The sequence below is a fragment of the Spodoptera frugiperda genome, chromosome 2 (assembly GCF_023101765.2).
Source record: "Spodoptera frugiperda isolate SF20-4 chromosome 2, AGI-APGP_CSIRO_Sfru_2.0, whole genome shotgun sequence".
Taxonomy (NCBI): domain Eukaryota; kingdom Metazoa; phylum Arthropoda; class Insecta; order Lepidoptera; family Noctuidae; genus Spodoptera; species Spodoptera frugiperda.
The window spans coordinates 10,186,601-10,201,357 of NC_064213.1; the positions used below are offsets into that span (position 1 = coordinate 10,186,601).

A 14,757-nucleotide genomic window follows, 5' to 3' on the forward strand; every position below is an offset into this window, starting at 1 on the left:
ATAATTTGAACATAAACATCTTTAAGCATTATTATTAATGACTCGCGCATCACATTACTAAATTGTGCAATCTATATGTCAGATCTAATGCCATTAGGATCATTGAACTTTTACTAATTGAACTTTAAACGTTAATCCTATGAGTCATCATTTAAGCCACCTTTAGTTAGAGTAGCTAAAAATCACACACTATAATGTCATAAATGTCAAAATTTGTTTCTTTGGATATTTCTCTATCGATCACGCTGAAACTATTGAACGGATTTTTATGAAATTTGGTATTCAGATAGGGTATGAGTTATAGGATATTTTTAATCTCGGATATTTGGATATTTTTGAGGGAACTCGGAGGAACCCACTGACAGAAGCTAGTGAATTAAAAAAATCTATAGCAATATTTCTCTCTTCGCATTCAGATCATATTTTACTCTTAAAGTTGTAACCACTAATGTAACTTCAAATAAAATATCGTAACCCATATTACAAAACGTTCACACTTCTTTTACCGAATAAAAACGTTCACACCTCTTTTAACGAATAAAAAGATTCAATTTACTCTGACCATTAAATCTTTTTTAGTAACATTAAAAACAATCTCAGTAATTTTTATATTGAAATATTAGTCTGTAGTCATATTACTTTGTTTATTGCAAAACGCTATATTTTATATGCTTTAAAGTAGCATTGAGTCATATTTTAACCTTTTGATCTTTTCTATTGGATTGTTCATCATCATCACTGTGGCCACTGCTAACAAAAGGCCTCTTCTCACACGGAGACGGTTTGAGCATTAATTACCACGCTTGCTCAATGCGGATTGGCGATTTCAAACTTATAATTCGAAATTATAAGAACAGGTTTCCTCACAATATTTTCTTTCACCGTTTGTCAGTAGTGTCTAAATAATCTTAGAAAGTACATATAACACGGAAAAAGTCACATTAGTATTTACTTGCCGTTGGTAGATTTCAAACCCGCACTCTCATGCATAAGAAGCGGGCGTCTTAAACCACTTTAAGTTACTGTTATGTAATTTCTTAATGAAAACCTAGCAATTTGCCTTGTCCAGCCCGGACTTTACAAAACCCTAGAACAATAATAGGTAGGCCCAATACTCAGTATTTGAGTAAATTCTCAGCTCTACACAGTAATAATAGCTTACTTTACTGCTATGAACTGGATTCACGTCTTATTTTGATACATCATTGTTGAGCTGATCGTACAATGACCTTGCACAAACCGGGAATGTTTGTGAATGAGTAGGAAAAGAATTTTCCTTACGAACTATTTTGTTGTACCTATTTCCTGAAGCGATACCTAGAAATGTATATCATAGTAGGTATAGAACTTTACCTGCTGTGTCGAATAAATAATGATAGTATATATTTTTTATAGGTCAATGTTTGGTCATTATCTCTACTGGTGGTTAGCAATGTAGTATGTAGTACACCTATCAATGAGCAACCTATTTACTGGCGGTTTCCTATAAGTAACCTATTCACTGACAATTTGAATTAATTTTGAAGATACCGATAAGATTTTGAAGATAAGATAGTTTCCTTCCTTCGGGGAGGAGAAGCGTGTGCGAATAGAGAGATCCACCATTATGGTAGAGGATATTGTGGAATGTGGCAACATGGAGACCAAGTTTATAGAGAGATTAAAATTTTTGTATCTACCCGTAAAATGTTTTTGCTCTTTGTTTCAGAAGAGGACGTTCGGCCATGGAGTTTTATCGCTTCCGCGGACAAGTTCCACGTTTCCACACAATGTCTTAGTGCAATAGTGAGGTGTTACTGACAGGTCTAACTAACTTTACTTTACTAACATCACCTGTATATAAAAATATTTAAGCCAGTCTATATCAAACCCTAGTAGCCTAATAATAAAGGTTTAAATAAATAAAAGAACAAATGTATTTCTGTCGACCACACTCGAAGAATGAGTGTCAGGGAATTTTAAATGGAATCTCATGGCCTTGATCCGAAAGCATCGTTTATTGAGAATTGTGCCAATTCGACCAGTTTCATATTTTTACTTTCATTAATAACAGCATCAATACGTCTGTCTTTTTTAATACATAATATGCACACATTTAAAGATTTTGTTTTTATAAATTGTGTAACAGTCCCAGTGTTAGTGTGCTTTTCCACAAGATATGCTATGTTACATTGCTATGGATGCGATAAGCTACCACCAATCATATTCATTGGTGCAAATAGCTTAGCACTGGTGGAACTGGACTCAGCTAAGCTATGTTTTATATGGAAGGTGCGTGCTGTTGATGCATGCCATGGATGCGTGCTATGGAGTTGTGCTGTGGATGGTTTCCCTACTATTGATACATCGCTTAATTGAGCTGCGTATCTTCCTCGCCCAACTACTTTGTACCGGCGCATCTTTATAGCACTCTTACTCGCACAGCTACCTACGTATCTTAGTGTCGGAGGAAACTGTAACACAGTAGCTTATCTATTACATCTTTGTAGCATAGATTCACAGAAAATCCCTGGTGGAAGAGATCGCCGTTAAAAAGATTCAGATTTGTCAGAGAGCAGTAGGCCGAAACCTTGGCACTATTATTTATAGTAAGACAAAATGACACGTCAGTATTATTCTGCGAATTGTATACCGTTTAAATCGTCACTGGATTTACCAGATCCACGTAGGATTTAGCAGCAGCATTTATATTTTTATAGTAATCCAATTGTTTTTGATGTATTCGACTATTATATTGAGTTCTAGGTATGTGATTGAAGTGCAAAATAGTAGCAGAAGACTAAGTAAAAATGTCTTATTGCCTCAACACGTAATCTAGGAACAGAACATATCTTAGAAAGTTTAGTTAATGAATGACTGCTGAATTGAAATATGATGAAATAAGCGACCGAAAAGGCGAAATTTGTGGTAACGTTATAACTGATAGGGGGAGAACAGAAGAGAATGATAATGCTAATATGAGATATGGACGAAGAAAGTAGACTAGTCTGGAACAACTACGAAGATGACGATGCAAAAATAGAACAAAGGAAAGGTGTTATCATCATGCATACAAAATTACATTGAGCCTTCCTAACTTTTGTAAGAATATAAGAATTAATTACTATGACATCACCAGTTTTGCATTGCAAATGCAATTTATTATTGACGTGATTGAATAACATGATTTTCCGTTACAGGTATTATTAATTTGCTATTTTTAGTTCATAGACTCGCATTATCATGAATGTGGTTTCTGTCCCAACCACTATGTTGGGTTTTCGCTTCCAAAATTCTCAGTAGTGTAGTAGTACGGACACTGGGACTTTTTTAACGTTGATAAGTCTGCGTTTGGCCACCAAACCGCTTACTGCCAGGACGACGAAGCGAAGATGTGGCCGAGGATGGAGCACACAGACTTAGAAAGTACCTATTTAGTCTGACCTTGAATAGACCCGAGTTGAAATCTTTGATAAATGGTATTAAGGGACTCACATCGAAAGAATGACAAAACTGGGTGTATTGCTGGATAGAAGTCCAATGGGTGACACAAGCTAATTCCTTATTAAACGAAAAGATGAGAGGTCCAACCAGTATGGACCTCTTCAGTGCCATTCTAGCTGCTCCAGCTGCTGAGATAAATAGCCTTGATGAGGTTTAATGACCTCATCATACCAAAAACAGACTTCCCGTACTACCATGATAAATACTATAAAGGCAATTGTGATTATATATACTTATAATCACAATTGCCATACTGTACAAGCTTAAATTACACAAATAATATAATTTATCCTTAATGTATACTCAATAACACAAATTATACAAATATTTAAAGAAAAACAATTTGTTCCAGATTAAACTTTATTGCAATGGCATAAAGCCAATATAATACTTAATTAAAAATAGATAATAAGAATAGAAAAATCATAAAAAGTATATAGTCCATAAAGTATCCATTTAATAGTTTTAGTGTGTGTAATAAAGTGTATGTTAGAACTATAAAACGAACATTTTTGGTGTAATATGTTTTTAAGAAAATACTTGTATCAAAACTGCATTTTATGAGGGTATTTTGGTAACAACATCTTTTCTCTGTACCTTTTTAAGTGTCTTTTTCCATTCTTCTGGGTCAGATCCTTTTTTTAAGAGGGGAAAATTACCTAATTAATGCCTTGTCTTGCCTTGAATGAGCCGAGAAGGAGTGTCAAACTCTTACTGACTAAAAACTACCCCATTCTTACTCCTGCTCTTTGAGATGGAGCCCCGATAACCCACTAGGTAGTCTGCAGCTCCGGGCCAGTCAGATCCTGCCACACACCTCTTCTTATGTAATTTTTGAACGATCGCCACCACATATTCGAATTCATTCTACCTATCAGTTTACACTCATGCTGACACGCTATAATAGTCCATCAGATACTTCAAAATACAACCACAATATCCTTGCCTCTGTTACATGCCGATCACGTTCATGAGTTTGTGACATCACTAGTTCCAAATTATTTTTATTTTGCTTAAGACCTTGATGAAATGCCTTTTTATATACCCGTGCAAATACACAGTAAATTAGTTATTTTATTTGTCTCTAAAGACTAACATACAGCCGATACTTACGAAATCTCTTGGGTGTTATATAAAAACAATTATTCTGCTAAATAAAATTGTAATAAGGTTAATTGACTCTATGATCAGTGATACCGGATGATGAGTAACGTGTCGCTATTTCGATTCCCACACGGCCCAACTCTTTGTGTGATCTAAAAATTGTTGTTCTCGGTCTGGGTGTGATGTGCATGTGAATGGGACAAAATTCTAGTGTGGGGAAACGTTTAAAAAATGTTGCATGTGGTTTGCAGTTATCTATTTTAAAGGTTGGGTTGTTGTGCAGACGGATCACCTGATGGTAAGCAATCAGCACCATCCCTGGATACCTACAACACCAGAGCAGTTACAAGTATGTGACCGCTCTTTGGGGACTACCAATGTAGGATAAATATTGTGTATGTAAGTCCCTAATCTCAGTCTCAAAAACAGCTACAAAAATAAAGATGAAACTTGCAACAAAAATCGATCTTATTATCGTTGCGTGTAACATCTGCAAAATATCATTTTTTATCCAACAGCTCGGCTGCTTGAATAGTGAGAATGCATTTATGAATGATGCGATGCGATCAAACATTTTGATGATAACCTTTGATTGACTGGGTATTTTAATCTCAGTATCCTTAGTATGAGTTTGTTTTACATTTAAAGTAAAAGAAACGAGAGCGTGTTCGGCGTTCTGATTGGTTGGTTTATTCGAGCCGGCCAATCAGAGCAACGAACGCGCTTTCGTTTTTTTTTTTATGTTAAATGGGCCGACGTTTGGCCGCTATCTCGCCTGATGGTAAGTGATGATGCGGCCTACGATGGAGCACGTCTGCTCATAAGCAACCTATTCGCTCGGGCTTTGAAGACACCCAGGTTATACCCATCAGGAAACATAGACTCCGGCAAGGAGTTCCACTCCCTAGCAGTTCGCACCAGGAAGCTTGAAGCGAAGCGCGTTCGTTTCGATTACTTTAAATGTAAAGCAAACTTGTACTAAGGATATAAAACATCGAATCATCATCGAACTAATACCGCGAGTCTAGACATATTTTCCTATAAATAATTTTAAAATGTTTTCTCATCTATTCACAGATTTTATTGAATAAAAATGTTCTGCATCCGTCTGATCCTATGACAGGGGCTTACTTTATGATAGATAGCGATGCCAAACTTGCGAAAACAAATTAAAGATAAAACATTCTGTTTATTTTGTTGGCTTTTGAATAAACTGAATATGAATTTGTATCGCTATGTTTACAATACTTTAGAAGAGACTGTAAGAAGATTTTTCTGTTTTAACGTGCTATTTACTCATATAAGTGTTTGACGTCGAAAGTCGAGTAGGTTCAAGCCACGCTTGGGGCACATCTCCGACATCTTTAATTGATTTTGTCTGGATTTTAAAAGAGAGCATGGCCTCTGAGTTTGTTTCGGCATTTCTTCTCAGAGTAGTCCGATAGGAAATGCCGGCCTCATCTAGTTATTTAAGAGATTGACGTGTAAAAGAGTTACATTGTAACCTATTTGCAAAAATAAATATCATTTATCATTTACATATTCATGATTCTATTTATCTAACCAAGAGCAAGTTATTTCAATCTTTAAAATAATTAAGATTCTTACGTAAAAACATTAATTTTTACACAAAACCACAGTCTTTAATAAATAACTTAACGGAATCCTATCTGGTTATTAACCTCTATTAATTACGCAACTTCCTTGACCAAAAAACACCTCTTAAAACCAGCAGTGGGTCACCAAAATTTGTATTATTACATAAAACACTATCAGTTTACGCTTTTATTATTAAAAAACCAGTTTGCATTGAGTGAACGGACTCCAACATTAAAAAAAAACCATCCAGACAATAAAAAAAATCACACCAGGATGTAGTGTGTATTACGTAAGAAGTGCTATACATTTCTGGCTTACTTCGATGTATAGTTTAAAAGTCGAGAAGAAATGGAGCAATGAACTGCGATGAACTTTTAACACCTTGAAAAATAAAAGAATGACGCTCGTCTGGCCGCGTCTGGTAATTGGTTCGCCTTGGAGATTGTCCTGAATGCGTCTCGAGCTTAACTCAAAATAAAGGACTATTTGTTTTATTTTTAGTTCTGTTTCAAGTAATATCCCCTTCAACGTGACCTACTTAAGAATATTATGGGTTTTTAAGTCCTATTGTATAAGTTAAAATGTATTATCCTATATATTGTCTTACGTTTTTAAAATAACTATCGACAGACATGCCAAATTAACTAAAACAATATGGTTTACTCACGTACATTAATGGAGAAATGCTCTACTAGTTTCGAGTCACAGAGTGACTCTTCATCATGAGCAGCGTGCGCAAACGCTGCGATGTCGTACAGTAGAAACTAGTAGAGCTTTTCTCTATTAATGAACGTGAGTAAACTGTAATTTTTTAGTTAATTATCCTCTGTGTAAATGGTGTACAATAAAAAATTTAACTAGTTATGTATCTACTCAACTGCTTGTGATTGCACAAAATCTGTTTATTTTTTGTCGTATTCACCAATCAGGTCATAGTTTTTGTAGATAGATAAAGTCACCAAAATATTCCAAGGTCATTAGGAAGTATATAACCCGTGGGAAATTGAGTCATAATACTTAGTAAGCTAGAATTCTCGTAATAAAAATGACGTCAAAATTGTTGGTGACGTCATATAACAGGGTATTGGGCTAAATATTTAAGTTACACCCATAAAACATATAAACATTACATAATCTTCAGTTTTTTATGAAGTTATACATATAACTCATGCTTCCTGAAAATTAAACGCTTTATTATTTTAATGTAACAATAATATGGAGCTATGAATATTGTCGACAAATAGAATAGCATATCTAGATAAGAATTTTCCGACAGTTTATTTTACATAAAACTAATGGAATATTTATATGCTAGATAAGTGCAATAAGTAAATAATTATTTTTATGAAATATCTACATTTCGCAAACGGTCGAATTCGACGTCCCACTATCTCTATTTACACACGCACAGCGTTTTCTTTTTTTTTTTTTTGTGAGGGTGGAAAATCATCCAATGACTTCTCCCGCCTTGGGCGAGGCGAGAGGGAGTGTCAGACTCTTACTGACTAAAAACCACCCCGTTCCTACTCCTGCCCGTCGAGCCGGAGCCCCGGTAAACCCGCTAGGTAGTCCGCAGCTCCGGATTAGGCATCAGCCCTACTGGGCCCCATCTGTGGTGGTCTGATGGCTCTTTGAGGCGCGCGCAGAACGCGACGCGCCGCACGCACGGGTCTGGTTCTGGTCGGGCGGCGAGCTACCCTTGCTCACCGTCCGCAGACCCGCACTTACGGTGGCCGGAGATCGTCGCGCGATCCCCGACGCCCGGAGTGTCTCGCGACGGCTGGGGCGTGAGGAGGTTCGTTCTCTCACGCGCCCCGCCTCCTCCTTAGCTAGCATGACTGCTTCGCAGAAGGAGGAGACGGCATCCCAGTCCCCCTCGCTCCGCACCATGAGAGGGCGCCGTCGCCGACCACATCCCTGAGGACACGGCGGTGCTCACGCTCAGCGAACTTAGAATAATAATTGTATAGAGATAAAAATATATTTAATTTAAACCATATAAAATACTGTATACAAATTATCAGTGCTCTGACCTTCGGTTACATATCATTGACAGAATAAAATCGCGAAGACACAATCTTTATATGTTTTGCACTATTTTTGGACTCGTTTGATGACCAGACGAGTTTGTCGTTCATTCTAATATAATTCACTAGCGACTTCTGCGCGGTTTCACCCGCTCTGCTTGGCTCCTATTGGTCATAGCGTGATGTTTTATAGCCTATAGCCTTCCTCGATAAATGCACTATTCAACACAAAAAGATTTTTTTCAAATCGGACCAGAAGTTCTGGAGATTAGCGCGTTCAAACAAACAAACAAACAAACAAACAAACAATCAAACAAACTCTTCAGCTTTATAATATTAGTATAGATTAGTATAGATATACAAAAAAAAAACTCATATACAATGAGGACTGCAGCGTATAGATTTGGAGTGACGTTTGATTGTGAGTCATTGGTTTTTGTATAACACCTTGTTCTACAAAATTGTGTTCTAATTAAGCAGAATTTATCTAACTTGTGTGATGACTGCGGGGAAGGCTTTATTTGTTATCCCCTCTACTCTTTATGTGGGTGACTCATGAGATTCGGTTAAGCGACACTTTTTATGGAAACCTGGACATTTTAAATATTTAAAATAACCATATCCAACTCGTCTGTCTTTTTTTAAGGGAGTAAAATCATCCAATGACTTCTCTCACCTTAGGCGAGGCGGGAAGGTGTGTCAGACTCTTATTGACTAAAAACCATCACGTTCCTACTCCTATTTTTTGAGCCGGAACCCCCTAGGTATTCCGCAGCTCCAGAACTGGCCTGTCAAGCGTAAACTAACGACAAACCTTCACGATGAGGTATAATACAGCTGTTAATGATGAAGAAGACCTACTTCAGAGGAATAGTCTGGAGCTGTGGACGACCTAGCGGGTTACCGGGGCTCCAGCTCAAAGCGGGAGTAGGAACGGGGAGATTTTTAGACAGTAAGAGTGTGACAGTCCCTCTCGCCACTCCCAAAGCGGGAGAAATCATTTGATTATTTTACTATTACCTCAAAAAAAGGGGAAAAACCAACGTTCCATAATACCATATTATAAATTAATTCATGAACATACAATTAGTAGGTACGTACGTATAGTACGCTTGCAAAATAGTCATCCCACGACATCCCACAACATCCTGTTACCATCCTGTTATTGACATTGTCATGTCTAATTTAATTGTTTCAATTATCCTTGGCTTAAATATAATAATCATGCAAGGCCATACATAACTTTAAGTTACGCTTTTTTATTCCCTTAATGGGTAGGCAGAGGTAAAGGCAAATGGGTATCAATTTTCATGTATCAAGGTAAACCCTATCAGCCATTACCACCACACTCAAGGTTACATTTTAGGTCCTGTGCGTACCTATTATATTGAGAGTTTTGAAAAAACTGAATAATACTTTGTCTGACCCGGAAATAAAACCTGTGACCTCTTACTTAGCAGTTGCTTTCAAGGATTAAATAGAGTGAAGTTATATGTATAAGTAGTTGAGAATTCAAAGGTTCCTACCTAGAGATCAATTCTATTATAATTATGGAAATTGTATCGAAATCTTCCTTAGTCACTCTTAAAAATAAACGGAGTTCATACAATGCAAATTCATTAAAATAATGAGGAAACGTTGTTCGAGTTGACAAATGATATGATCAAGGATCATGATTTACGATACCCATAGGATCGTGTGACCTCAACCTTTGCTATTGCTACAAAAGCCATCGTGTCATCGCTCTTCCTTAATTGCTTGTTTTTTAAATTTGCAGACGTCATCATCAAAGGACATCACGCATGCTTAGTACAATTTTGGTCCAAATTCGAAAGTTTATTCTATATATACTATGATATGTTATAATATGTTAGTACTGGACCCCTTACGCATTTTTTATTGTGGCACCAAAACTGTCAATGTTTATTTATTTGGATGTTTGTCCGTCAAACACGCTAAAACTACTGAACGGATTTTGATGAAATTTGGTATACAGTCAGGGTATGAGCTGACTTAGGTGATAGAATACTTTTTATCCTACGGGAAAGTAGTCGAGGCCGCTGACAAAAGCTAGTACATAAAATTACATTTGAACATAGCCGCGAGTAAAATCTAATTAAATATTTATACTTTACAGACTTGACAAATGGACAAATTACATTAAAATAGTAGTTATGATAATTAAATCACATTTGCAAATTAGTTAGTTTAAAGTTATGAAGCCTAGATGGTTTATAACGATGACCTTGTTAGGTTTTAGGGTGTGAACTGGTAACCCAGTCACAGATATGTTACACGAAAATTAATTAGGATTTTAAAGTGATTTACTACAAACATCATTTGATGAAGCGAAAAAGGTACCTATGTAAGATTCGTAGCAATTGGCGTTCCATTGTCTCTACCTACCCCTATGGGAGACAGGCGTGAGGTTATGTATGTATATAAAATCCAGTGGTTGAATACAATGGTTGAATAGAGCTGAAAATCGAGCAAATTATCATTAAAATAGCAGTTTTCAGAAGCTTAAATCACATTGTGCAAATTAGCATCTAGCCTAAAGTTATGAAGCCTGATGGTTCACAACGATGACCTCTGTTAGGTTTTAGTGTGAACTGGTCAACCCAGATCACAGATATATTACACGTAGGTAACTTTAATGTATTGATTTTAATAGTGTATTTACTACCGAACTGGTCATATTGATGAAGTCTACAAGGTACCTATGTAAGATGTTCGAACGATGACAAATTTATCAGTCACGATTTTTTTTTAAATTTTTTGGTCATAATTATCTTTTGTTGAAAGATACGTGTCTGCTGTAATTCCAATGTTTTTAGTTTACGACTTATGTGTAGAATATACAATGTATACAAATCGATTAATCTGGAGATGATCATGCATTTCTCCACGTCTAATAGTTCTAAAAGAACAGCTAAGGTTGTTTCCTATAGCAAAACGTGAGACAGTTACATTAGTCAGTTAAAAAGTTTGACACCGAACGGTTCTTTCCAATAGCCGCATCATTTCTATTAGAAACTAGAGGACAAATGAGAGACGTTTCATCTTAAATATACCCAATATTCTGATTGTGGTTAAAACTCATTGAAATACCTAGTATTGTAGAAAGGTCAAGAGGTTTTGGCAATCAGTTCTTTTTACCAACAAAATTAAGTCCAAAGTTGTTTGTTGCCATAACTACGATTGATTTCCAATTGGGTTAATCTTTGTAATGACATACTTAATGGTCATAAAACTACGAAAAAACGATAAATGGATACAGCAACAATAGATTAACAGTTTCTTTGAGTTTCATCTCTTCCTGACCAAAATTACATAAATAGTTATGTGGTGCGTGTGTTTAAAAAATGCTCCGAATATCTTGATTAACGAGGCCAGTGGAATTCGCAGTCCGAAAATAGACGAAGTTTTAATATCTATTCTAGTTAAGAATTGTTATTATACCAGCATATTGGATAATGAAACATACGATAGCGAAGTCTGTATTGTTAAAACTATAACTGTTTGCGTATTAGATACCTGTTTATTTTATATATGTTACATACCTCCTGCACATACCACGGGCTGTCTTCTAAAAACATTCCTTTACAAAGTCTTCCATAAACCAAATTGAACTTCTCCTTCACATCAACATGCTTTCGAAAATCTGTCATATAAAACGTATCGATACCATTATTTTTTAACAAGTCTTTATCGCTCATCTCCGTACAGTTTCTTTGGTATATCACTTGTCCCAATGGACAACATTTTGTAAAACAATCTTTGGTTACACACCTACACCCGAACATTCGCGTTGTATTACCAACATTTTTGGTGTACACAGCATTTGGCGGGAAAATAACACCATTTTTAACTATTGTACCGTCTTTCAAACTTTCCGCGTCACTAATATCGACACTTAGGCTGTCTGGACACGGCTGCTCACTTGCACAAGAGGCAACGAAAAACAGAATTAGTAGGAACATTTTTATTGAAGAAAAAATAGATTTCGATGCCAAGTTTACGTTCGCGATCTAAAGTATTTGTAATCTGCGCTTGATACCGACGACCGGCTCATAATGTTGTACGAGTTGCACTGACCGGCAACAAGCAACTTTTATTTATTTATATGAAGTTAAGGCACGACTTCATTAGCGGGAACATTAATTGTTTTCTACACCTGATACAAATTGGCTTATTGGCATAATGTAGCGTGGCGTTCACAATGCTACTGGAATATTGTTTATTTCAAGTTCTGGGTCAAAGTTTAGATTATTGTTTTAATAAATGAATGTAGTTCTGGGTTGCTAGCCCTACCCTGTATAATTCATTAATACTTTTAATGCCACTTTTTTAATGATTTGTGGACATGAACCATTGAAGCGGGGCTTAGACTACATTTGTTTTAACCGTACAATTTAATTAATCTAGTTATTACCTCTATTTATGCATGCAACGAACATTATGTCAATGTTCTTTAAACGGAATGAATGTTTACTAATGACTGCAATAACATGAGAGCATAATTTAAAGAAAAACACAGACGACTTTTGTTAATTTGAAGGACTACTAAAGTATTACGAATTAATTACCCAATATTTTTATAATAACTATCGTGAGACATACTACACTCACGTTGATTAATGGAGAAAAGCTCTATTAGTTTCGAATCACAGAGGGACTCTTCATCTTGCATCTGGCCCACGCTGCTCATGAGAAAAGCTCTACTAGTTTCGAGTCCCGCCTTTCGAGTTACAGAGGAACTCGAAAGACATTTTCTACAATCCTTACGATAACTTCGAATTACCGAGAGGTTCGAATTATCGAAGGTTTGAATTATCGAGAATCGATTGTAGTACGATTTGCATATAAATCGACAACAGGATTTCTCAATAAAAATATGTATAGAAGTAGTCAAAGCTAGATTATGTAAGCGAAATACAAAATTATTCTAATTATTCACGTAGGTACCTATTTACTATTTGATATTTGAGGATAAACTAAAATTTTCCTGAAGTTAGGTTTTTGTGTGGAATGGTGAATGGCACATGTACCTACACATGGTAGGTATGTATACTATTTCCCATTCCGATGAACTGGCTGAATGGACGGACTAGCAAACTCATAGTCTATTGGCGAGATGTTCCTCCATAACTATTTATAACCTCTTGTATTAAAAAAAACTAACTATTTATATAATTATATTAAACGGCTAACGGCTAACCATGGCTGAGTATCAATGTATAAATACCAGCCAGTATCTACCTATAAAGCTACCACAGTCTGTCAAATGTTCGGCGACGGCGACCTCTCGCGCCCGGCACTGGTTCAAGCCATGGTGCGGAGCGAGAGGGACTGGGATGCCGTCTCCTCCTTCTGCGAAGCAGTCATGCTAGCTAAGGAGGAGGCGGGGCGCGTGAAGGAACGAACCTCCTCACGCCCCAGCCGTCGCGAGAGACACTCTGGGCGTCGGGGATCGCGGGACGATCTCCGGCCACCGTAAGTGCGGGCCTGCGGACGGCGAGCAAGGGTAGCTCACCGCCCGAACAGAACCAGACCCATGCGGCGCGTCGCGTTCCGCGCGCGCCTCAAAGAGCCATCAGACCACCACAGATGGGGCCCAGTAGGGCTGATGCCTGATCCGGAGCTGCGGACTACCTAGCGGGTTTACCGGGGCTCCGGCTTAAAAGCAGGAGAAGGAACGGGGTGGTTTTTAGTCAGTAAAAGTCTGACACTCCCTCTCGCCTCGCCCAGGGCGGGAGAAGTCATTGGATGATTTTCCCCCCTCAAAAAAAAAAAAGCCTGTCAAATGTCTTATTTATTTTCAACTTTATAGCTCAAGGATAAGGTTGTAAATATTTGCAAATATTAACAGATAGAGGAGCTTGATGTGCACGTACTACAAAAGTCCATGAACTTATATTGCGCGTTCGTTTAAACGCGGAAATGGTAACGTTTCGTTTATTTTTTCAATATAATTGGTTTGGTTGATATGAGTTGGTAACAAGTATCATTATTCTTATTAAGTAGTGGATATAGGATATACGCATTAGCTCACAACTTCGGCCACGTGGTTAAAATAAAAAAGATTCATGCTTAATTCTGATTCGACGTAATAAAAGCATGCTCACAAGCCTCATAATTGAATAGCATAGGTGCTAATAATATTAATGTATACCAAAGCAATTAAGTGCCACTGCTCAAAACAACGTATTAGGTAAATAACATAGTCGGTACATATACACATTGTTTTTTAAGGAAAACCCGAAAATAAACGTGAGTACAATATATTGTTATTGTTCTGAAAGACTAAGTACAGTATTTGAGGATATTTTTGTGGACAAACATGTAATATTTTATAAGCTACTTATGCTGTATTTATGCAAAATAGTGTACTTTAGTTTTATTTATATTTTGACCTTTATAATTGCAGGGTTAACTGTCAAAAGTCCGTTTTTTGCATCTTTTTTCGTTTTGTGGGGGGTAATCAACCAGTGGCTTCTCCTACTTAGGCGAAGTGAGAGAGAGTGTGAGACTCTTACTGACT

General features: G+C 36.8%; 1 protein-coding gene across 2 annotated transcripts in view; it reads right to left on the reverse strand.

Moving 5' to 3' along the window:
• Window positions 1–12,314, reverse strand: part of LOC118268838 (G-protein coupled receptor Mth) — a 96,064-nt gene extending 83,750 nt beyond the window's left edge. Inside the window, exon 1 of one of the 2 annotated variants that reach the window (XM_050702560.1) lies at window positions 11,777–12,312. In XM_050702560.1, the coding sequence (XP_050558517.1) occupies window positions 11,777–12,196 (420 nt within the window). In that variant the 5' untranslated portion in view covers window positions 12,197–12,312. Of the gene's footprint in view, window positions 1–11,776 lie in introns of both variants that reach the window. The other variant, XM_050702550.1, reaches the window with a different exon arrangement.
• Between the last annotated feature and the right edge of the window lie 2,443 nt (window positions 12,315–14,757).